Below are 25323 nucleotides of genomic sequence, written 5' to 3' on the forward strand. Positions count from 1 at the left end.
ATGAAGGTCGAGTTTGCCCCCATCAACATCCCCCTAAAGAGGAGGATGCAGACAGTCGCCGTGCTGCAGTGGATCTTCTCCTTCCTCCTGCTGGGTAACAGCCTTCGGCCTTCCTGCCCTCGGCCCAGGGAGAAAAGGGGGAAAACCGACTTTTTGCCCAGCCAGCGTCACCCGTGGGCATTGGTCTGTGTCACCCTGTGGTTCCACGTGGGAGCAGAGGTGTCTGGGTGGCGAGCGGCTTCTCGGCTGTCCCCGGGTGGGCAAGAGCATCGCACTTCTGGGCTTGGGCTTTCGCTGCCCTGAAAGCTCTGGATGGCTTTTTCTCTTTTCTCGAGGTCTATTTCTTTCAATAGGTTCTTTTTCAAATACGGTCTTAAAAAGCTGGTGCCCGTGTCCTCTCATTGAGATGCCTGCTAGGTTTCTGACAACTAACAACTTTTTATTGAACGTGAGCATAAAGGCTGGTACATGACTAATGCTGATTTCATCACTGATCTTGTAAAATAATGTTATTCACTGTAGTCCCATAAAATTTTTGTGTGACTAGGTGACAAAAATTAAAAAGGATTGACAGTGAACTGCTTTAAATGCAGCTGCTTCTGTAAATTTGTGAAAAAAATGTCCTCATTTGCTTCAAGGAAGTGTTCCTAATGATTTTACTTGGTAACATTTTTCCATTGATTATTCCTCTATAGTAAATTTTGCTACTATCTAATAGAGACCTATCACTAAACACCAGTTCATAGCAGCAAATCTTACTCTCATGGGTAGTTATCTTGAACTTGATAAAATGAGTTACTTGATAAGGCAAGATAAGCCTTAGCACTCTGAGACCAGATCCATGGACTGTGTAAATTGAATAGTCTGTGTGGAACAAAACTCTTCCAAGGTACAGAGCGACTGACTACCTGTGTGTTACTGGAAATGTTGGAACATTTTGGATTGTTTATGCTTTATGACTTAGAAGGAGAAAAGGAATGTGCACATATCGTCCTAGTATGTCTGGCAAATGCAGTATCACTCAAATGTTGGTCTGATGTCTTTTAGACAATTGGTTTTAGGTTGTTAGCCCACACATAAACGATCTGGGTATGTAGGAGAAACATGGAGGTTATGAACCCTCTTCACAGATTTATCCTTAGCACTTGGCTGGTTTGTGTTACCTCTAAATTATATGTGGTTGGCCTATGAACAGTTCATGTTTGTGGCTACATTGTAAATAGTCTGTGCTTTTAGATTTCTGTGATTTAATTAGGTCTTGGCATAGCCCATTATTCCAGTCTAATGATAATGCAGTGGAAGTTCAGTGGTGGTGGAAGGAAACCATTTATATCCTAACCTGTTTGGTAACAACGCTGCTACAGGAAATCACATCCTTCTGTGCTTACTAGAAGCGATTGGGCTGCAGAAAATCCACTCGTGCTGCAGTTCAGTGGGACAAGTAGGCAGCTGCCTTCTGCAGCTGGCACTGCCTGGGAATTCGTGCCAGGGAAAATGGACAAGAAGTGGTCTCATGGCTGGTTATGTGGAATGTAGTGAGTACATGTGATCATGAAAAAATCTGTTTGCAAGAATGCTTGAATTTTGGTGGACAAATTGATTCTAATAATAATCCTCTGCTTGTGTTTTCATTGGGATGTTTATCTTTAGAGCTCTCCAAGGTGACCTTGTAATTTTGTAGGTGTATGCTTTCAGTCATAGGACAGAGTGATCTGGCCAAAAAGTTTCATTTGGTGCCAGGAAAATTCAGGTGGCTGAATCCTAAATGATTTAAAGAAGTGAAAAATGGGTTGGTTTCTGTCATTGTGGATTTTTCAGCCTTTTTTTTTTTTTTTGGTCTGTTGAGCAAAGTATAGAAACATTGTTCATTTGTAACCTGTTGAATTCAAAAGTGACACTTCAGATCATGCCCGGGATGCCCCAGTGCAAATGAAACACTGTGTGAGTTCATCACAGGATAGGTTGGAGGAGTAGGTGGTGTTTGGGGGTTGGTATATGGCTGGAACTAGTTTATACCAAGCAACATCTTCTCTAGATTCAGGCTTTCTTATGTAAAAATGTCTGCATGTGAAAACATGAACAGATAACACCATATGATAACTAATGATTCATACCATATGATAACTAATGATTCATATCATAGATATAGAGATTCCGTTTAGAGCAGTGAATCAATAGGGTACTGGCATGGTTCTTAAAGTTGTCCATCCAGGTATGTGGTGAGGTGCCATAGCTTCATAAGTGGACCGATAGAACTAACAGATAAAGTAAGATAACTCTAAAAATTAGTGCCCTGAAAGACAAAAACTGGGTTAGGTAATGGTATCCTAAATCTGGGAAGTGACATGCGAAAACATCATTTGGCACACAGAGTAAACTGTAAGGGGACCGCGAGTCTATTACAACTTTGAATCCATAATATGACTTGGATAGAAAACTCTGAAAATCAAGCATTGGTTTTATCTTCCTGGCTGAGACCCTTAAGAGTAGCTGAACTTAATGTAAAAAGCACACTATGCTGGTCTTTGCTCTCCAAGCTCACTTTGTTGTAATGCTGCATAGTTTTCTGAGATTGTGGAATTGATGATTGAAAATGCTCTCTTGCTTGTGTGACTACTTACAAGTTGGCATGAAATACATACGTGCAATAGTTGTTGAAGACTGTGAATCTCATCGCCACATGTAGAAAGAGTGAATCAGTCAACCAATACTGAAAAAATAGCTGCAGTAGCACAGTACAAACAGGAAAGTTCTGCTTCACACAGTGTACAGGCTTAGGCTGGGTCTGCGGTACAGATACATTGCTTCTGCTGCAGAGCGTAGGCAGAATAAACATGTCTCTGCCTCAAAAAAGCTGTACAGATGTGCACAGAATTTCATTATGTACAAAAGGAACCTCTTTAAAATTCTGGGTGTAAGTTCCTGTGCTTCCCTGCTCTATACTGCAAGCTGCCAAAGTTTGCCCTCAAACAGAAAAGACAAGTTCTCATTGTAGCAGAGGTTCTTCTGTTAGTTATCCAGAGGCATGACACCAGAAGCAAAAATAAGTTCTGAAATACTATAGTCTGTATCTAAGAGCTTCTGGGTTAGATGAGAGAAATGCCTGCCTAACAGTTTCCCACTGTGTGCCAGCTGAAGCTGCCATATGGTTTCCCATCTTCTGTGCTCTAAGTGCAGCAAGCTAAAATAGTTTAGGTAAAGTTCCATGAAAAAGAAAAGTGTTTTAAATGGGCTTTCTTCTTGAAAAAGAAAAGTGCTATCAGCCTGGAGTCTAGAAAACCAAAGCTATGAAAACTGCAAAGCAGGAAATGCTAAAATGATGCTGTTTCTTGCCGTATTGGGCAAAAATCCAAACCAGCTTCATGCTGAAGCATAATTTCAAGTCATTAGTGTTTTACTGCTGAAACAGCAAATATATGAAGTTTTGCAATTTCAGAGTACCTATTTTGGAAAAAAAAGCTGAAACAGACAATTTTGATGTAGTTTTGTGTCTGTAACTGCCGTTATTAGAATTTAATTGGCTTGGCCAAGAGCTGGCAGTCCTGCGGCAGGCTTGGCCCCACTCCAAGCTCGTTCAGCACCCACATCGTGTCCACCTGTGAAGCTGTGTGCTAATATCTGCTTCTGATCTCTCCGTGCCATTATCCAGCCCAGCCCCAGGCAGAAAGACTCCTGGAGAAGTGAAATCTCCAAGCCTCTAAGTGCTGCTGGACCGACTGGGGAGAAGAGCAAAGAGGTTATGTCACTCCCATTGTTGTACTGTAGGTTTCGCGATACATATGCGCAAAATAAATTGTCACCGTTGATGAATGCAACAATGTCCCTGGTGTTCAGCATGAAAACTTTGGTTTTAAGCTTGGAAATATTTTTCTTAAGAACTTTGACTAAATTAATTTTGCTGCAGCTAGTGTGTCTGATATCCTCCTGTTAGGAACCAGTGTAGGTTTTTTATTTCTCGCACAGCAATTGTGCAGTGATTTACCCTCCGTGTGTAAGTGTGCTGCAGGGCTGAGCTGTGTGCCTCAGTACCACATATCTGTGAGTGGGTTCCGCTTGTGTCAGGAGGCAATCAGTACTTAGGCAGGAGCTAGATCAAAGGTTTCATTTAAAGGCAAAACAACTTAAACAAAGAAAAATCAATGAGATTTGATTTAAGTGTTGCTTTGCAGGTGCTTTAGCCTTGTGTTTTTCTTCCTCTATAGTGTACACAAATCAGATAACAGCATTTTGGAGAAAATAAATCTAGAAGGTGAGTCGCGGAGCTTCTCCCCTGCCAGCTTCTGTGCATTTGATGTGAAAAGAGACGGTGGAATTTGGGCATGTGCAAAATCAAATGCAGAACTAGGTAACTCAGGTGGAGTGGTGGTGTCTTGGTCCAGACAATTAGAGATGGAAATGAGAAAGAGTTTAACCCTATGACAGGGGTACCAGGGTTTTGCTTTGAGGCAAGGTGGAGGTAGGGGAGAATGGTGCTTCTGTGGCTCCCTGTCTGGGTTCAGCAGTGGCATGCTGGTCTTCTCACTGCTGGGGACCTAGGAAGTGACTGTCGTGTGTGCACCCCGTGTTCATTTGCAAAATACTTAATAATACAAAATCAGCACCTAATAAAAGGTATGCTTCGATATGCATGAAGCCACAAAACAATATGCTAAAGACATTGGTGTATATTAAAGTACATCCCATGTCTACTGATTGAACTTCTGTGCATGTAGCATGAAGCACTCTGTTAACTGAAGCTGGCTGGAGACAGCTTTGAGTTGTGGATCTAGCTTCCCCAAAAGAATAAAAATTATTAAACATTTGCCACAGAGTAAGATATTGTAAGTGTTGGGAAAGCAGGTGCCAGTGTAATGTGCTAAAGCAAAAAACAACCTTTTCCTCAAACATGTAATGATATTTTGTTATCTGGTACTGATTTAGTTCATCAGCTGTAGCTGGCTAACTAAAACAACCTCATTCTTCCTCGAAGCCTTTATTAAAACCTGTGTTTTGATACGTAAGAAAACTCAGCCAAGCTCTATGAGCCTTTCCCAGCAGGCTGGCTAGTATTCCTACTTGTTTTATGTCAGTCTGTATTCATCTGTCCCCAAAGTTTATTGCCAGCCCATGGGCAGGGACTGATGTGTGATCACAGAGAATAACAGGGTACTTACTGGTGCTTGACTGACTAGTTTTTCTAGGAATGCTGCCTCTGTTAACTACGTCTGAAGGAGGGAATTGAACCGTGTCTCTGTATATTTTTTTTTGCATCTCTTGAGAATAAGAAGAGAAAAATGGCTGTGTTATGTCAGGCCAGAGGCCCTGGCTTGGCAACTTGTATGTGAACATAACTGATAGTGGACGCCTAAAGAGAAATAAAAGAAGCAGGAAATATGTAGACTAAATTTGGCATGCTGTCTCTGGATTTGGTAATCAGTAACTTGGGGATTTACTGTATTCAGACCATGTTATCAACAAGTCAATACTGCTCAGTGCTTCGCATCTCTAGTTTATCAGTATTTGCCAATGGAAGGTCTGCTTGCTTGGGAGCTGGAACCAAATTCCAGAGTAAACAAGCCTTTAAACTGGCCTCCAAAGCTTGGCATCTGAGGGTTTGTATTTGTTATCGTAGTAGTGTTGAAATACAGCTCCCTTGGTAGGAATGCTCAAATATCCTTGTGACTGGGGTTCCCAGTTGTGACCAACAAACTGACAAAGGACCTCTGCTGCAGGACACTGAAACGTATTCAACAAATGCTGACCTCCTTACCACCTCAGTCCTGGAAATGGCTACCAAATTCCTGTGGACTCCAACAGTTTTCCAGTGCAGTTAGTTTAAATAAATTCCCAGCTTGTTGTTTGCTTGTGACTCCGTATCTGCCATGGGTAAAAGGTGGTAGCAAGTTCCTGTGCTTCTGGTGGAAACTGTATATTGACAGAATTGCACAGACTGATTGGCCCTAAACAGGACGGTACTAACATTACGACTCCATTTTTTAAAAGGAGACTTTCTCTGTAAAAGCTGCAGAGATATGAACTTGCTTTCTGTTGCTTTGGCTGGTTGCCTCCTCTCAGGTGTTGCCTGTTGCCTCAGATCTTCCTTTGGTGGGACTGTTGGAGTCCATTTGCTGTATGTGTTATTTCAGTTAAATTTCTATCCTTTTCTTTACAATTTATAAATAATTTAGAAAGTATTTCCAGAAATTAAGGCTGATTTTTTTTTTCTCTTCCCTGAATGAACGAATCCACTAAACAGGAAAAATCTTTTTTTTTAATGCCAATATCAACTTGTCAGTGGTACCTCAAGGGATACCAGAGAGGAGCAAATGTTTATTAGGAACAAAAACATCACTGTGCAATTCTCCTTGTGTGTTCCCTCCAATGTTCTGTTCTTCAGGCACCCAAGTTGGAGGCCTTGCTGCTCTGAAGGCTAAAGGTGAAGAAAGGACTGATCTGTTGTAGGTACATCTACGCGATTGTTCAAAATAGGCCATCTTTCTGTGTGTTGTTTTGTTTGTTTGGGTTTTTTGTTTTGTTTGGGGTTTTTTTGTTTGTTTCTTTTGTTGTTGTTGTTGTTTTCTGAGCTATCAAGCAGCCTGGAGGTCTTGGTGTGAGCTATTTTGCGTGGCTTCCTGGGTGGCTATGGAGAGCCTGGAGTGCTGGTTGGGTTGAGAGGAGCGCCATGGCCACTGAGCATACACCTGCACTGGCCAGACATGGTCTGTGACTGCTCTGAGAGCAAGGGGTGGCTTGTCTTCTAGTGGACAACCTTAGATTTGGTGGCCCTCACAACAGATATTACTCAAGCATTTTTGTCTCCTTAGTAACTGCACGTGCATTCGGAGCTTCCAGTTGCTGGGATCACCTGTATTTCCCCACCCAATGTGTTGGTTTCCTACTTCCTTTCTTTGTGGTCTTTAACTATTTTATGAATTTGGTGCCCACAGCTGCAAACTTGGAGCCCATTTAATGAGTGAAGCGTCAGGTGTTCAAACATCATTGGGCAGGATGGCTGCCAGTGCTGCTAAGTAACACTGTATATAGTATTTTTCATCCATTTCCTGCAGCTGATGAGTATCCACATGTTGTAAATGGGGAAATGGAAGAAATGGGATATAAAGTCTCACCAGTGTTGGCTGGCAAACCGAACATTCGGAGTCCCATGGCTGTGATTTGTCTTTCAATCCATAGCATTTCCCTTTTTCCCCACTGTTCCAATATGCTACAGAGTTATTTTCAAAGCTTTAATTCAAGTTTAAGCAAAACATTTTGCTTACAGTGTACACTGGAATGACATCCAAGGAGACAATGATGTAGTAAAGCACCAAAGTCCAAGTTATTCACCTTTTGCCTGGAATTTGTTTATGAATTTAGGTAAAGTGATTGCCATTTATTTGCTCAGTGTCTTCTCTGAAGGAGAAAACACTGGTTTCCTGTCTATAAGCTCATTGGTTTTGAGTCATCAGTGTTTAATTCATCTTGCAGGCTGTTAATTCATTGAAATAATAAGGAGGTATGGTAAAAGGAATTTGCTTTGCATGTCTCATTGCGAATGCAATAATAAATAGGCTTTGTCGTACAAGATGCCGAGCTCCCCTTAGGAAGTGCTGACAGCACGCTTATCTCCCCATACCTTACATGCACGCAGGAACGTGTTCTACCTAAAGCAAAGCAATGAGCTTGTTGTTCTTGTGTATGTTTGTCTGCATAGTATTAAACAGTGCTATCTGGCACTTAGTGCTGCTGATATAATTAGCTCACAGCAAGGATGCTTTGATCCAAAGCGCCTTTCAGCTATTTGGCTAGGAAACCGATAGTAAAAAGCCATGTGATTCTGCACTGAGCCAAAAGTCCTTCTGAAAGGAAGGGTAGGAAATATAAATACTTACAAATTTTTGCATAACAACATGAAATTAATTGATTTATGGCAACTGAAAAAAACTTCTTACACTTATTCAAGCTTAGGCTGTGAACTTTGGCATCCTGTCCAGATTAGTATTCCTAGAAATTTCTGTAGTTTCAGGATCTTTTCTTGAAAGAGCAGATAATGACTTTTCCTCAAAATATTTTTGTGCCCTATTTTGAAGTGTTTCTGGTGTGGGATTCCTGTTGAGTTTTCCCTCTGGAGCTGTGGAATTGAGTGTCATCTTTCAGCTATGTTATTCCTCCTGCATTAGTGATGTTCCATAGGACCCGTTGTTGCAGCTTTTTGGAGTTTTCCATATCAACTTTGGAGGTCTGCGAGTCCCAGCTAGCTGTGGTATTTTTCTACAGCTCTTACTGAGGTGCTTATCTGTGCACAGACCAGGGAGTATCCTTCAAAACAGTAGATTTGATCCTGTTTCTGGTTTGCTTTATGGTTGGTCCCTTCTCCCTTCCTTGGAGCAAATGCAATTTCATCTTTTTCAGTTCATTCCCTGCCAGAAATGGGAATGTTCATCCCTTTCCTACTCAACCTAACCAGCAGCTTTGTTTGCTCTGTCTGCTTCTGGATTCTGCAGTAGATCTCACCCCATGACAATATATCCATTTCTACCCTGAGGGCACAGTCAAACTAGGTACAAGGGCAAGTTGGCAGAAGTTCAGAAAAAATAAGTACTCAGGTTGGAGGAAACACAACATTGCCCATAGGCCAAGTGAAGCTCTGAATTTCAGCAGCTTGAAACCTGCTTGGTATAGGGAATCTGCTGTGAGTTTTTGATGCCCAAGGAATCTCTTTCTTGAATGAAGCTGATCTTAACTAGGATGGGTGGTTTTTACTGTTTGTCCACCTACTTATTTAAAAGTTTTCCATTCTGGTAATATTTACATTGTGTTGGCCAAATTATTGCCTAATGTACTTCTGTTATCTTTTAACTCCTCTCTGTTTACTTATGTATTTAGCTCAATATGTTTCACTGGTGCTGCTCCTTTTAGGACATAACAGGATATTGCCCTCATGAAAGCCAGTCAGTTATGGGACATACAAAGTCCTACTTCTGCTTTGTAAAATATCACAGAAAAATGCCTGTTTCATACAACCCTGCCTGTTGAGACTTCCAGTGAGGACTGGGGTCCTGTCTTGCTTGCCATTATATAAATGCATGATGCTAAAGCCCCAGCTCCCTTGCAAACCTGGAATTCAGTGTCTGCTGGATTACTCCGATGCATGAGGCTGACATGTTACGTTCCCAAGCCGGGGGGTGAGCGAGCGGCTGCAGATACCACTGAACTGCGCTTCAGCCCGCTCCGTCCTTAGCTGTTTGACTTGCTGCAAGAGCGCAAAGTTCTGCAAGTCCTACAAAGGTAATGTTTCTACAGGGAGTTTCCCTGAATAATTATTTCAGGCTTGAGCCCCAAAGTAACGCATTTTGTTTAATCAAACAACTTTTTTCTGGCTTTTTGAATTGTGTATAATACACTTCCTACGTATCGTTATTGTGGTAGGATGGTATACTCCATATTAACCTGTGTCTGAAAGTTTCAGGACTTGAAACTGTTGTTGTGTTCCCACAGTAATGGTGGGTTTCCACTTTACAGTGGCATGTTTAGATGCTGAAATAGAACCTCTTAATGTTTAGGTCTTGTCTAGTGCATCTCCTTGGCCAGTCACAGAGCACTTTTCACAGGGAGTAGAACTACCATCCCTATTTTATAGGTAGAGAAATTAAGAAATAGAAAGGGAAAACGATGACACCACTCCCATTATTAGAAAAGAGATCTTGCTGTGGCCCCCTGTCCCCTCTTTCCTTCCTTAGCTCTCCTCCCTTCTCATTCACTGGAGCATCACCTCTTTCTTAGCTCTTGCTCTTGCCTTTTTTTCTGGCTTAGGTAAACCAGATGTTCTCTTACCAAACATTAGTGTTCAACCGCACCATGGGTAGAAGACAAGTGTGTTGTTTCTCAGCTTATGCTTTGTTTTATTAAAGTAAAACAGCATCTTTGTAGGCTTATTCATGCAGTTGTGCAGTAGATTAAGAAATATAGACCAAGGTGATACATCCTTGTAGGTGTTTCACCCTCAGTGTAACAACATTCACACAATGTGGAATAAACTAATTTCATTTTATGCGTTTTGAGTAGCATTGGTAGTAAAATTATCAGGGCTGGGAATTCAAGGTCTTAAAAGGAGACAGGCATGATTAATGGTTGTTATGGTTTCCTTTTTTGTCTCTTGTAGCAGAGTTTTGCTGTGGACTCTTCGTGATCCTGATCCTGGGCAAGTTCTGGTTCCTCGCTGTTTTGTACCTGCTGTGGCTCTACCTCGACTGGGAAACACCAAGCACAGGGGGCAGACGGTCCCAGTGGGTCAGAGGCTGGACTGTTTGGAAGTACTTTAGGGAATACTTTCCCATTCACGTGAGTAAAAGGTTTCTCACAGGACTGTAAACATTGGAACAGAGATAGTTTGAATAGCCATGAGCTAAGACTCTTCTCTGATAAAATTCAAATACTTACTCCAGGGTGGATTAGCTTCTTTTTAAAACATAGGGAATCTGAGATTTAGTGACAAAAAGGGGCAGGGGCTGATTTTCCTGCTTGAACTATTGGGTCACGAGAGAGTGCATCGGCACGGTAAATGCTACACAATATCTTCAGACACATCCATTTAAACTTTGTTCAGCTGTAAAACAGGACAGTAATTTAAAGTGCTCGGAAGGAGATGAATTGTCATCAGTTCTGTGTCCTGTCAATGTATAATCTCCATACTTGCTGGTTTTGAGAATCCTTCTGAGGCTAGTATATAATGTCCTCCACTGTCTCTATTTTTCAGCTTATAAAAACCTCCGATCTGAATCCAAGTTACAACTACTTACTTGGCTTTCACCCTCATGGGGTCCTGGTAGCTGGAGCATTTGGAAACTTTTGCACCGGTCCAAGTTTCAAAAATTTATTTCCTGGCCTTACTCCGTATCTTCATATCATGCCCATCTGGTTCAGTTGTCCCTTCTTCAGAGAATACGTAATGAGTGCTGGTAGGTAAAAGCAGAATGTCTCAGCTGTTGCTCCGTATTATAGCCTTTGCTTCAAATGTAGGGTCTATTCCTGTACCCATAAATGGTAAGTAATTTTACTTTAGAAGGATCAGTGTTGGTGCTAAATTCAACCTCTGTTTTATCATGAACGGTTGCTGCAAAACAGCTTGAAAAGTTTTATTAATAGTTTTGTTAAACCTTTCTTTCTGAAGAAAGTGGTGTTTTTCCCTTGAACTATGAGACAGCAGTACTGAGTACCAGTTATTTACAAGAGAGAAGGGCATATTAATTTGTAACATTTAGTTATTGCACAGACACTTGTAAACCAAATTGAGGATAATCTCTTACCTGAAAGGCTTGAAGTTCTACCATTACAAATATATTTCTAGTCAGAAGTTAATTACCTACTTCTGGCTGAGGTCCCATATTGCAAATCTGTGTAATTTTAATGGAGATGTAAACTCTAGAGACAGGAACTTTTTTTGTTCTCTTTGTTCTGAGCAGCACTTGTCACAAAGGGGTGATATTCATGACTGGTACTGCAGTAATAAAAGATAAAAATAACAAGCAATAAAGTCGGGAGAACAGAAGAATGTATAATGAAATCAGGACTAGTGTTCCCCCTCAGTGACTTAATACAGGAGTTATTTTACTTAAATTTGTTAAGCTAGAGCATTTGAGTAAGTACGGTCTGGTGCACAAGACTAGGTTTGGGAGACAGAGATCTAGCTCTTATTCCAGACTGCAACACAGATGCTGTGATTTCAGATGAGCTGTGCAACTGCTCCATTCGTAGAAATATGCCTAGGATATTGTTCAAATTAATATCAGAATTGCATATCCATGTAACTTCAACATACTAGAGAATGCCCTTCCATGCAATTGTTATTTCTGAGGGGATTATTTCATGCTTGCAAAGTTAAGGGGTTGGCAGGGCTCAAGATGACATTTTTAAACATTGCCTAGCCTGGAAGTCAGCTTTACGTGTTTTTGGCATTTTGACCCGTAGGAGCAAATATTTACCTTAAGTAAAAAACAACTTGAGTAAGAAGCATGGTAAAGAATAGTCAGCATTGTAGCTCATTTTCCACAGGTGTGTGGCTGATAAACCAGAGGGGACCTTCAGTATAATGCAGGTTATCAGTTAAATCATAAACCACTTGCAGAATCTTCTTTGTATGGAAAGCCATGCTCCTAGGTCATTGTTTCATCTCCCAGTCGCTTGCTCCCTGTCCCCGAACCTGCCGGGCTGCAGCAGTTGCTGCACCACGAGCTGCTGTGTGAGCGAGCGGGGAGCAGAGCCCTGCACACAGGCTGACACCTCCGCTGCGGCGGGGAGATAGAGCTGACCCGGGGAAAGACAGTGGCTCTTGGTTTCTCTTCCAGAGAAGCTGCATGCTGACTGGTGAACGAGCAGATTATTTCCGAGTCTCAGATCAGCAGCATTTTCCAGAGCAACAGTGATTGCGAAGATATATATGGCAAATGGAAATATCTTTTTACTGAGGTCTCTGAACTTGCTCCAGGAGCAAGCTATTTCTCTTGGTGGCCAGCTCTCAAAACTATATCACAATAATCTTGCCCTTCCTGTGAGATTTTTATGGTCCACATTGTAATGTCCCTAATGGGAGAAAAAAACTGAAGTGGGTAACAAGAGATGAAGTATTTGCTTGGCATCCAGAATAGCATGCTTTGATACTAGCCTTGTCAAAACAAAACCAAACCCACACAACCAACGAACCAAAAAACACCCAACCCCCCAGAAAACCCCAAACCCTCCCAAAAACCCAATATAAACTGGGTTTAATCTCTAGATTATTTAGATTGTGTTAATTCAATACAATGTAATTGAACATGGCTTCTGGGTGAATAGTACCACTCTGAGCCTTTGAAGTAAAACTTAGGGCATGAAAGAACTCTGGAGGGGTCAGACGTGTATGTGTTAGAAAGGAGATTTTTCCAAAGCACCAAGTTCAGAGCAAGGTCTAAGTGGATGTTAAAGGCTTGTACAGCAGTGTGCTTTTGATTAGAAGTATTAGGATGAGGAAAGCTTCATATATTCTACTATTTTAGCCTGAACAGACTGATGACTGCCAGGTCCTGGTTACTAGATAATGAGCTGATGCAGTAATTGGGAACGGTACAAGTGAGCCTTTGCTGCTGCTTCTGATGCTGTTGGGTCATTGCCTTAGATGGAGCTGCTGCTTTATAGCTTTGAAAGGAACGAAGGGGATCAGCTTGGCACCACAGATCCATGTTTGAGTTAACAAGTCCTCTATTCATGCTTTTAAACCCTCTGTGCCTGTGTTCATGTGCACCCGCTCTCTGGCTTTAGCTGCTGCCTATCTGCTGCCATTCAACTCTGCTGTCCTTGGGCACAGAATCTCTCCAAGGGGGAGTTCAGTGGACAGAAGAATACACTCTTCCCTGAAGATCTCATAATTCCTGTGGCAGGCAAACAGCATTTAGCTCATCAGTGTGAAATCAAAGGACTTACTGAAGACCAAATCTGTTGCAGAGTGAGGGGCTGAAACGAAATCTTTGAACCCTGTCCTATGCTGTAATCATTTTGAAGCATTGTTTATATATTTAAAAATATTTCTTAAATTCCACTGTACTTGTGCATGAAAATCTAATGAGTCACTCTTAAAATGTTTGCTCCTGAAGGAATGGTTTCTGCATCCAAGGAGAGCGTCTCATACGTGCTGAACAATGAAGGAGGAGGCCATGCATCAGTCATCGTGATCGGAGGAGCAGAGGAATCTCTGAATGCACATCCTGGAAGTTTAACTTTGAACATCCTCAAGAGGAAGGGCTTTATTAAAATGGCCTTGAAACATGGGTCAGTTTCCCATCTGGGCTGCTGTAGTAAGCATGCTTTGAATGCAGATCAATTCTTAAATATTGCTCATATTATATTTAGTAAACTCATATAGTTAGAATTTGAAAGAGTTACTTGTCTAAGAATGTGCAGGTGGCTGGCATAGGAGCCAGTCTGCCAATCCAGATCCAATTGGGAGTTTTGAAAACTCCCTTTGGCTTTCATAATTTGTAAGCAGTAGGTGTTGTTAACATATCTTGGTGTTCTGTTTCAGTTGCTCTTTGCACTAGCAAAGAGTAAGAATTATGAAACAATATTAGTAAATCTTGGCTGTTATTGCTGAGTGGAGCAGACATTCTGTTTTCTGTTGTGTAAACTGAAGTTACATTAAGAAAGAATTTTCTTATCATCCTAGGCAAACAAAAAAATATTAGAAAGTCGGGCCCTGTTTTATTAGATCACTGAAAATTGTGGTCTAGGAAGATTTGTTTTCACCTTTATTCTAAAGACTTTCTTTTGAAAATTGTTATTTGCAAGAGTAAGTTTCTGGGAATATTTGGTGAAAATCTCAAGAAAAAATAGCTTACTTTTTACTATCGAAGAGCCATCAGTGTGTAACTAAACAGAGGTGGTATTAACATATTTTGAGTAATTTACACAGTATAAGGTGTTGTGTTTCGGCTGGACTGGACTGGATGTCTCGTATACTAGAGATATTGGAACCAATGACTTGTTCCTGCTGAGCTTTCTGAACAACTCCCAAGATTATATATTGACATGAAAAAACATGAGAAAAAAAATATTAGTTGTGGGAAATCTAGCAGTTTTTTAAACTAATAACTGGAAAAAAGTGGTCTCTGAAAAGACAAGTTCTCTGTTTTCACACAGGATGCTAAGGTCCATATTTTCCTAGAAACTATTCTGTGTCAAAATTTTGTAAGAGAGTTTTTTATACATATCACAAGAAGTCTCATAAAGGACCTGTTCTCTGATGAAAGTAACATTTTAGTCGAATTTGTACCCAGAAACAATACTTGTATATTTAAATTAGGACATTAGTACCAAAATGAGTCTTTACTCAATTTCTCCTCAACGGCTGAATAATCCAGTGGGATCCTAAACACTATCAGTAGCTTTTATTTTTTTAACCATACAGTTTAGAAGAATATTCAGGTGATGGGCTTTTTTGTTTTTAACATGTCCATAAACATCTGATCTGTCAGATCACAAAGGTTGGTGTTTATCTCTCATCTAAACTGATCTGGATTGAGAAACCAGATACACCTGTGCCTTTCATGGCCCTGATTTCAAAAGCATCCCCAACACACAACAACAAGATCAGGACACTTACAAAACACAGGAATGGCACTTCCTTCCTTGTGAAGTCCTTTGTTTGAAATGACAGCCGTCTTCTTTAAGAAAGAGCCCTCCACTGTAGCGAATGAGGCACGGACTCTCTTTGAGGTGCAAAGAGAGACATTTACTACAAACTCAGGCTTGCATTTATACTTGCTATGATGCTTGCTCAGGCATTTGCTGATTTGCTACTTTAAGAAAGAAGATTAGTTGTCTAGAGCCCTCCACCAGGGTGATAACGCTTGTTTCTGCCCGAGGGACTTGAGAGCTACACCTCACACATGGTCACCTTAACCACCAGGCTACAAGTCATTCTGGATCTGAGCACAGGCAAGAAAAACCTCTTCTACGTGAAGCTACAGGAGGCCTGACTTCATTTCTCTACAGCGGGGCCGTGGGACAGTAGGACAGAATGACTCTTGCCATTACAGCTCCTGCAGCATTGTCAGCAGTCCTGAGTTCAAAGACATCCAGTAATCGCTTCTGGTTTTAACATTTTATTTCTAACAATTAACAAAACGGGAAACAAGTTTCCAGCTCAGGTGGAAGGGACGAGGAAGGCTTGCAGGAGGCAGATGAGAAGAACCACCTGCTGTCAGTGCCTGCATATGTTTCTGGTGCTTTTGATCTGCGCATCAAATACCAAGGGAGGAAGGGGCGCTGTGGAGACCAGGGGCAATGTGGAGACCTGTGCTTTCTGGCCCTGGCTTCTGTACGGCCAGCACAGAGAAGCTGTGGTTGCTCAGCTAGGAACTTGTCAAATGTGCTCTGAATATGTCAGCAAAAGTCTTCTGCACACCTGGAAAAAACATTTTGGTCCGAGGTAGTACAGATATCTGATATGAAGTGAAGAAATCCTATAGCCATGAAACAAATGATGAATCAGCTAACTTATCTTTCATTTCACAATCGTAAATTACTTATTTCTCTGTCTCAGCCTCCTACAGAGCATCTTGCAAAAGCCTTTAGCAGATTAAAACAAATCCCGCAGGCTCAGGGTACTATTGCACCATAAGATGTTCCTGTTTGTCTTAGTGTTGTAGTAAAAAGTGGAGTATTTACACAGCCACAGTATGTACCAGGCTTTCCGATATTTCCTTTTACAGGTGGCTGGGTGATATATGCTCTATTTGAGAAAGAACGTTTGAGCAGACACCGGTCAGTGAGTGGGAATCACAGAATCACAGAATGTTAGGGATTGGAAGGGACCTCGAAAGATCATCTAGTCCAATCCCCCTGCCAGGGCAGGGGGAATGATAGTCTTTTGGGGTCCTCAGGCTTGAGAAGCTGTAGAAGCAGTTGTTTTTTCCATACAGGTGGGTTTTGATCATCCACAGTACTTTCCAGCCAGCTCTGTCCTCAGTGCATCCTCCTCAGGCATTCAGAGCTCTGCAGTAATTTATCCTGACAATATTATAGCAGTGCTGCTATTTTACTGTAAGGTTTTTCTGAAAGATAGTGTGGGCTGAATGGAGCTAGGATATACAAGTTAAGAAAGCAAATAAAACATCTCTGTATCCTTCAGAGGCTGTTTAGGATTACCCTGCTCTTTTTTGTTTAAACTGTGTAGAATGCTATTTAATGAAACTCAGCATTCATCAAAAAGCATACTGCAGTCAAGGTTTTAAATATAGTGGTGGTTTTGCCTGTTGGAGACAACTGCGCTGATTCCATCAGCCTAAGTAGTTTGTCCAGGAGCTAGTCAGTGCCTTTCTTCCCAAGCCAGTTCACGGACTGAAAGAGAATTCATTAGGCTGTGGAGGAGCCAAAGTGAGTGAGTATAATTTCTGTGGGTAGGATTTGACCTCTGGTAATAATGGATTAAGGCTAGTGTTTTCGAAGAAGTCTGTAGGAAGCAGGATTTCACTGGCAATTGGTCAGCAGAGGAATTTGGCACTGCACTTATGTCGGTAAGGATGTCTGGTTTTTATCACAGTTTTTGTGCTGAAATCATGTGCGTGCATTGCTCCGGTCAAAAGGCAGAGGAAAGCCAAGATCTGGTTTTGACGCCGCCCAGCTGGGAGCATTATTAGGTTAGCAATGAGGCTTCTGTGTTGCCAAGGGAGAAAATGCAGTGGAACAAGGGTGGACTTGCTGAAATAGTGCTGGAGAAGATCAAAGTCATAATTATGATATATACAATTAATCATCTTTATTATTATGAACGGTCGTAAAAAGTTGTAACGGGTAGCAACCAGCTAAATACTGCCCACAAGCTAGTTGCTAGCTATATGCTAGCACTTAAAACAAACAAACAAACAAAAACCACCAACGACAAAAAAACCAAAGCAGCTGCAGATCAGAAGAGTTGAATGCCTGTTGCTGATGAAGTCTTGAGCTGCCAAAGCTTTCTGTGCTGGTTATTGTGAAACCATTTCCACGCTGCTGATGTGAACCGCAGTGCAAGTGCAGGCCGATGTGGGATTCTGAGTGTGTTCATTGTTTTACAGGGCTCATCTGGTCCCAGTGTTTTCCTTTGGTGAAAATGAACTATTCAAGCAAGTTGCAAACCCCAAAGGTTCATGGCTCAGAAATGTACAGGAGAAGCTGCAAAAGAAAATGGGCTTTGCTTTACCACTATTTCATGCTAGAGGGATATTTCAATACAGTTTTGGCTTAATACCTTACAGGCAACCTATTCATACGGTTGGTAAGTTCCCTGCGCCTTTTCTAATGATTTTGCAAATGTTTAAAATGCATAAGTGTACTACTAATATGTGTAAATTTATAAATCTGTTCTAACAGAAATAATTGGTCACCATGCATCTAAAGCAAGTATATGAGGTTTAAAATATGTATTCTTTTTTCTTTTTCTAATTTTTTTAAAAATTCCTGTTCTACTTCAGTTAAAGGAGGGGATTCTTTTCTTCTTTGCCCTTTTCTGTCCCAGGCCAAATCTTATTCTTCATTTGCAGTTATTCACAGGCTTCTATCCTCAGCAGTCCTTAAGCAAAACCAAGGGGTTGTGCAGTCGGTAGCAGAGGGCTGCCGCAGCTCTGCAGTTGTGGCTGCACATTCTGGATGCTGCAGTGGCTTTGTAAGATGCCCAGCACCTTCATTCCTCAGCCCTGCAGAGGAGCAGCAGTTGGGTGTTTGAGCTGACGCCTGGCCAGCGCAGCGGTGCCCCCGGGGAAGGCGACTGGAAGGAGCTGGAGCGGTCCTGACCCCGCGCTGGTTGGGACAGATGGAGGAGAAAGGGAGAGGGAGCCTTGCGGCAGCACTGCGGCACACTGCAGCTTCCCGGGGTGTTTCCTTCCCTTTCGGCTTTTGTCCCCATGGAAAGATTCGTTCGTGTTTAACTGAGACCATGCATGACATGTCAACAGGCAGTTTGGAAGAGAGTGTTTTCCCCCAGAGCTTCAGCCCTGGTCACCTATACTCACTGGAGTGTAGGACTGAACGTCTTTTGATTTTTGGTGGGTTTAACTAGTGCTTTTGACAACCACACCCTTAAAAAAAGTTGTGCTGGGCATCATGCAAAGAGAATAGCTAGCTGTCTATATATTTTGGATAAATCATTTTTAGGTTATGAGCTGAGTGAACTAGTGAAGCCTGTTTCTACAGAAAAGTATTAATAAATTGAGCTTTTCTGGTATTCCACAGGGAATGTTTAAGAAGGCTCTTCCTTTGATTAAGGGATGATTTGATTTTAATATGGATCAAATAAAAATGTTTAAGACAAAAATACAGCTGTTTTTATGTTAAATTTCATCTTATCAGCGCAGGTAGTTAAATGTTTTAGAAAAGATTTAACTTTTAAAGCCCATATTATGCACAGGCAGGCAAAAATGTCACTTATTTTGAAGCCAAAAAGTTTTCAAATCATCGGAATGACAGCAATGTATTTTCTGCAGTTTTTCCTTGAGCTGATGATATCGAGACTATTCTGAAGCTTAAAATGTCTTTCACTTTGAGGCAAATCTTCATCATTGTAATATTTACTGCAAGACAGAGGTGATCCATGGCTAAAGCACGGGAGTGCTTCAAATCAGCAAGACCAGAGTCTTGCAACAGGATTTGTTGTATGAGCTCCAGAAATCCCTTACCTTTGGTGTCTCTGTTTCGTCCTGTTTGAAAACTATCACCATGTCCCTGCATTCTTGGGGGGATGTGGGTATGGGTCAACATGGCTTTGAGAGTGTTAGCTCAGCTCCTGAAAGCTGCAGAGTCACACTGAGCTCCAGCCGAGCTGGGTAGCTGTGGTGGCAACGTGGGTATCAGCGAGTTTCCTCCTGGTGCAGAAGCCGTGGTTAAGGAGATGCAGTTCAGCAAAACCAATGTCTGTGAAGTCTGAGTGGTTTGGGCTTGACAAGTGCTTTTGTTTATCCTGAAAATTATTACTGCTTTTCAGAAATAGAACCAACTCTAAAACACCAAATTGAGCAGGTCGCTTAAAGCTGCACAGGAAATTAGAGAGATGAGTGTAGTTTCCAATACCATAAGAAATATCCACTGTTAGGAGAAAAGACCTCCAGAAGGGCTTGGGGGTTGTTTGGTGTTCCCGTCATGCTTCTGGAAATTGTGTATTGGATGTATATTGATTTCACACCCCCTAAGATATTGCTCAATCCAGGGCTGGGTTCCCACCCTTTGCCACGTAAAGTCTGAATTTCAGCACCATGTAGTGGCAAGAGCTGTTGGCAGCTGAAGCTGCAGCAGGAAAAATGCAGAATCAGCCTCTTCGTGGCTCTGGCTAGACTTCCCTTCCCTTTAGTCACCACCATCCAATTTGAAGTGGCAACATCTGTTGAAAGGGATTTTCAGGTGCCTTTGTAAAAGCTCCTGGAGGTACTTTTAACTTTCTGCTTTTCTACAGAGCTCACCTGTAATCTTGGTTGAATCCGTTAAGCTCTCAGCACTTCTAGTGCAAGAACAGCTGTCAAGGTCTGTAGTGATTGAACCACACAAAGAAGACTGAGATCGTGGAAAGCTTCTCATAGTGTATCACAGGCTTTTTAGCCATAGCTTTTGGCAGAGGAGGAGGCTGCCCTCTGGATCTCCATGGAATTGCCTCCCATGCTCCCTCTCACTCCAATAGAGCAGGTAGCAGGCTTTGCGCAATGCCTGGAGAACATTTTGGTTGGAATGGTGTTTGTGGGCAGTGGATGGTTCAGGGACATCTTACAGGGTTTGAGGGCTTTACGTGCTACCACTCCCTAGGCTGAGGTAGCCAATAACTTTTCTGGTGCTGGTGCAGCGATATTCATTTTGAATAAATCGGAAGATATCTGTATTTCCATCAGTCCTACTCATGTGGCTGTGCGGTTCAAGGTACCACTGTCCTCTCAGGCATGTCTCTCACATTGGATACCGTTAGTATTTGGATCAGAACAGAAGACAGTGAGAAGGAACATTTTTTTTAAATGCAGTTTTGAATTTGTGGAGTGCTACTGGGATGGCAAGACAGCACATAAGCCCTGGGATTGTACGCTGAAGTGTAAACTACTCCTTCAAGTTAGAGCTTAACTCCTTTCTCATTTGCTCTTTTGTTGCCAGACTGAAATGATGGAGTTTTTTAATTCATTTTATCTGAACTTGAGAAAAAAAAGAAGTGGAGAACCAGACCCAGAGCTCAGGTTTGTGAGAGGCAGGATCAGGCCCCAGGGCAAGAGAATTGTGCTGTGATTCTGCCACCTTGCTGGGAGCTGTGGTGGAGCTGGTACATGAGAGAGCACGATTCTACTTAAAAGAGGCATCAATTAAGTTAATGCTGCTGTTGTGTTTGAATTACAGTGGGAAGCCCCATCCATGTGAAACAGAACTTGAACCCCACCACTGAAGAGATTGAACAGCTACATGCATTGTATCTACAGAAACTAAGACAATTATTTGAAGAACACAAAGGAAATTATGGGATCCCTGAGCATAAATCCCTCATCTTCGAGTAGCGAATTACAATTTGGAATTCCAAATGTCATGGAAGAAAACAGTGTATGCTGAAAGATGTCTTTCTTGCAATCTGTAATTATCCTCGTGTAAGGAATAACTTTAAGAAGGGATTATTAGATGATTTATTGATTTTTATCTTACTGTTGGGGAAAAATAAATCCTTAGGGTGCGAGCCTTGAAGCCAGTGCTGTTTTGAGTTGTCCTTTTAGGTTCTTCTGTACCAGAAATGCTAGTGAGAGACTCCACACAGATGTTCTTACCACCATGGTACCAAACCATGGCTTGAGCAGAGGAAATTGCCCCAGCATGAGATCGCGAGCAGGAGAGTATAAACCTGAGAAGTGTTTGATTAGAAGTTGAGAGGCTTACCAGTGTGTATCAAACATGACATCAGATGGTTCTCTGACTATCAGAAAACCTTGCTGCTCTTCCCTAGAAATGAAGGTGTATGTTTTCAGCAGATGGCTATTATAAGCCATTTACATGTGAATTCAAGCATAAAAAGAAGCTTTCTGCCTTGAACAGTGTATCAGCAAAAGGGAGTTGTTCAAGTGATGGAGCAGAGCAAACCCTGTGTTTGGAGAACAGTGTATTGAGTTTTCTGTGTGCATGTATACACTAGGTGGTGGGAAACACTGAATGATGTGACTTTTTTGGACAAGCTGTGCTTTGGATCACCAGTTTGGAAGATGAAGCAGCTTTGTTTGGTAGTTCCACCCTCAGAGGAGATGTCAGGCACAGTATGGGAGAAGTGTATTGAGGAAGCAAGTGAGGGAATCACGATCTTTACACCTTGTGCAAATTTATTATGACCGTATGCTCTTCCACAGAAGGAAGGGGAGTGCAGTTTGTTCAGTCTAGTTCAGAAACGTCGCCAAGGAAAGCGTACTTGATAAACGCCTTTTCCTTCCCCACTGACAGACGTGGGGAGGTGTGTGGAAAGCTGTGCTGCAGTGTGACACAGCTGGGACTGCCTTGGCAACGAGAGCACAGCTCCATGGGGCAGCAGGTTAAGAGGATGCTTTTTGTATAAACCAGGTGCCCAAATTTGAGACAAGGTTTATCCTAAATGTGGATATTCATTTAAGAAAAGAAAATAAAAATTTTAGCTAAACTCGTTTTCAGTTAAAATGCCTAGGTCTTGGAGAGGATGGTGTGTGAAGAGAATTATAGTATATTATTGAATTTTTTACAAGATAAGTCCTTCCATTTGTAAATGCTTTTTATCTGCACATGGACTTTGCAGATCTGGTTTTATTGAGGTGTTTGGTTTGCTTTAAGCAGTTTTGGTGCCTGAATATTACATCAGTTAGGCGTACAGCCTTGCCAGGCAGCCTGGAGCATCTGCAGCTGGGGCAGTTCAGCCCCAGGGTCCTCCAGGAATAGTAGCGCTGGATGGACAAAGGCACTGGACACATTGTGTGCTTGCTGGGCTGGAGCCTCCTTGAAAGAAATGCAGTTGGAATTTTGGGGAAAAAGTTAAAACTCTGGAGACAGAGAAAAAAAAAAATATATCTTTGCAAGATGAAGATGCTTAAAGAGTGGAAATATCTTGACTCCTACGGAGCAGACTCCTAATGAACCAAAGCCGAATAAATATTCGCCATACAGAGCAGATCAATGTTGATCTGATGTGCTCCAAAAAAAGCCTCCAGCAGCAAGCTGGTTTCGTTAGGAGGGCTGTTCCTCCTGGTGCCTGTCTGTCATCCAGGTGTGACCAGCACTGGGCCACTGAATCCTGCTCTCACTTCTCTAGGATGACGGATGTCTTTCTGGGAGCTGGGGCTCAAACTCATAATGCCTGAAGAAGCAGCCCCCTCTTCCCCGACAGACTGCCATCAATGTGCCCACAATTCACCTCTACTCGAGCTTTCTTGGCGCCACGTGTGCTTGCCCTCCCTCTCCATGCTTTTGCTGCCTGATGATCGCTGTGCTGTGGATGTTTTACTTCCTCACTCTTCCGTCTGTCCCTGTGTTTAGACCTCTGAAGGGCTATGTATGCATACAAAATATTGAGTGGTGGCTAATTGTTCAGCAGAAATGGGTTTTAGGAGCAGGACTTGAGAAGAGGAAGCACTGTGACTGCGTGTTTCACACAAGTTTAAGATCAGGATTGTTTCAGCTCTTGGAAGGACAGTGTCTAGGGAGGTTGAACATGGCAGGTTTGATACCTGGGAAGAGATCTCCAGGGTCCCAAGGACTGTAGTAAGTGATGAGCCCTGAAAAGTCATTTTTTTTCTTAGCCAGCTGTGAGAAATTTCGTTTGGATTTGGGTTTTTGCTGCTTGCCCTGATGAGTAGTGCTGATTATTCATGAAAGAAGAATTTGAGTCTGTGTCAGATGGTTCTGTCCTAGATCATCTGCTCTAATGAGATATTTCCTCTCATTCTCAGTCTGCTCTTTTCCCATTACCTTAATGATATAGAAGCTCAGGATGTAAATTTATAAGCATTAGCATTGGGTTGAGGATAGGAAGTAACAATGGCTTGTTGTTGATCAAACTAGCCAAAACTTCGAGGGAATACATGAATACTGATTTGGGAGCAATATCTGGTCCAGAGGGTACCGTACAAACAGGCTTACCTCTGAATTCCATGAGAATATTATTGAAGGGCTCTGAGTACCATCCATAACTGGCACAATTAGAAAAAGTAGGGATTGTTTTCCTCTGACTACTGAAATTTTCATTGCATTGTAACACAGGAAGATGGAGGAAAAAAGAAAACAAAATCTCCAAGCTATTTAAATATATATTGTTGCTCAATAACTGCTGCATATTGCTTATGATGGTACTTCCAAACTACCTTTTATTAACAAATTGTCTAGTGTATCAAGGACTATTGTAAAATGGAATATCAGTCTCTCAACCTGATAGGCATGGTGCCATCTAAAATATTTACCTCTGTGTTAGCGTGTGGGTTTGTAAAACAGCCCTGCAACAGAGACCTTAAAGGCCAGAGTCCTGGAAGCTGTAGACCTGATGTGGCTGGCGCCTGCACCAATCCTGCCGCTGCTGCAGCCACGAGGAGCTGAGGTGTCACCAGAGCGTTCTGTTGCGGTTCATGCTCCACAAAGCAAGAGCAGGCAGCTCGCAGGAATGGTGACAACCTCCTTCCCCGGCTGCGGCGAGAAGAATCAGGTAGTGCTCAGATTTTTGGTGGGGCGTCCGCACTTACTGGTCCTGCTTTGTGGTGTGTTTCTCCTTGTGCCTTTTAATGTCACCGGTAATCCCAGGGAAGCTGGTGATCTGTCAGCAAGAGGCTGTGCCTGTGTTCCATGCAAACACCGCCTCCCCAGGGTGCTCCAGCTGACCATGCCTGCCTGCTCCCTTGGGGGCGAACATCTCTCTGCCAACTGCTGTTTACAGAAAGTCGATCCTCAATAATTTTTACTTTGAGAACTACAGAGCATATTTTACACTTTGTAACTTTTTATGGTACTTGTAAAATATGAATGTCAGTTGTTTCAGTGATAGCTGTGGCAGGGAGGTGTGAGATAATAAAGGTTTGTACCAAAGTGTGCTTGTGTTGACTGGAATTCAAAGACGCATCCTCGCTATTGGGTAAGGGCTCCATCCTGTGGACCTCAGGAGTCTGACTGAGCTCAGAGAGGTCAGATGAGATTAGCTATAGGCGGTGGTCGCAACATGCTGAGAAACCGGGGGGCGGGGAAGATGGATGGACAGATGGATGGAGGGATGGCTGCAGTCTCCTGGGAGACCACCCGAAGCCCGGTTCCTGCTGGCCGTCCCAGAGGGCCCGAGGCACAAGTGATCCCGGCAGGGAAGGGCTGGGCTGCAGCAGCACCCGGGGGTGCTGGAGAGTGGGTGACTCCTCTGAGGAGCTGGTGAACTAACCGCCTTTGGAGCTGAATTCAACTTGAGTTTAAGGATAAGTTTGAATTTTAAGTGAAACTTGCATCAGGGAGTCCAAATCTTGGTATCTGTACCCTAGAAAGGAGAACAAACATGCAGAGGCTCTGCGTAACTCTGGGAACGGAGGAGCTAAATAGCCACTTGGGGTAAAAAAGTGTTGCTTTTGCCTGTTGGGAAGAGGAGAAGCAGCCACCTTAAAACAGTGATGTATTTTAGGGTTTTTTTAAAGTATGGCAATGTTTAGAATAGCAGCTGCAGTGACAAGTATGAATTCCCAAGCCTGGGAAAGGCTAGTTGTGTTTTATTACTCTTTTAGTACTTTCTTTATGGAACGATCCCACCTTGCATATCAGTATGCTACGAAGGGAAAAAATGCATGAAAAGTGGCCTTGCTTTGAAGTAGTCTCATTATACCCACGTGTGTGTAAATGGGAGGTGTGTCATGGTTT

At 42.3% G+C, this 25323-nt stretch overlaps 1 protein-coding gene across 2 annotated transcripts; it reads left to right on the forward strand.

Moving 5' to 3' along the window:
* MOGAT1 (monoacylglycerol O-acyltransferase 1) lies at positions 1-24404 on the forward strand. Of its 2 annotated transcripts, none has more exons than XM_065639844.1 (6): positions 1-94; positions 10139-10317; positions 10733-10934; positions 13602-13776; positions 17562-17761; positions 20845-24404. In XM_065639844.1, exons 1-6 carry the CDS (start codon positions 1-3, stop codon positions 20997-20999), a joined length of 1005 nt encoding a protein of 334 aa, XP_065495916.1. In that variant the 3' UTR covers positions 21000-24404. The 2 variants fall into 2 exon arrangements, with proteins under 2 accessions (XP_065495916.1, XP_065495917.1); XM_065639845.1 differs by having other exon boundaries at positions 31-94; positions 10142-10317.
* The last annotated feature ends 919 nt before the right edge of the window (positions 24405-25323 follow it).

Source organism: Caloenas nicobarica, chromosome 8, assembly GCF_036013445.1.
Source record: "Caloenas nicobarica isolate bCalNic1 chromosome 8, bCalNic1.hap1, whole genome shotgun sequence".
Taxonomy (NCBI): domain Eukaryota; kingdom Metazoa; phylum Chordata; class Aves; order Columbiformes; family Columbidae; genus Caloenas; species Caloenas nicobarica.

Coding starts and splice junctions, on each gene's coding strand:
- MOGAT1 (XM_065639844.1), top strand. CDS start 1: ATGAAGGTCGAGTTTGCCCCCATCAACATCCCCCTAAAGAGGAGGATG. Junction 10,318..10,732: donor GGGAATACTTTCCCATTCAC/GTGAGTAAAAGG, acceptor TCTATTTTTCAG/CTTATAAAAACCTCCGATCT. Junction 17,762..20,844: donor GCAACCTATTCATACGGTTG/GTAAGTTCCCTG, acceptor TTTGAATTACAG/TGGGAAGCCCCATCCATGTG.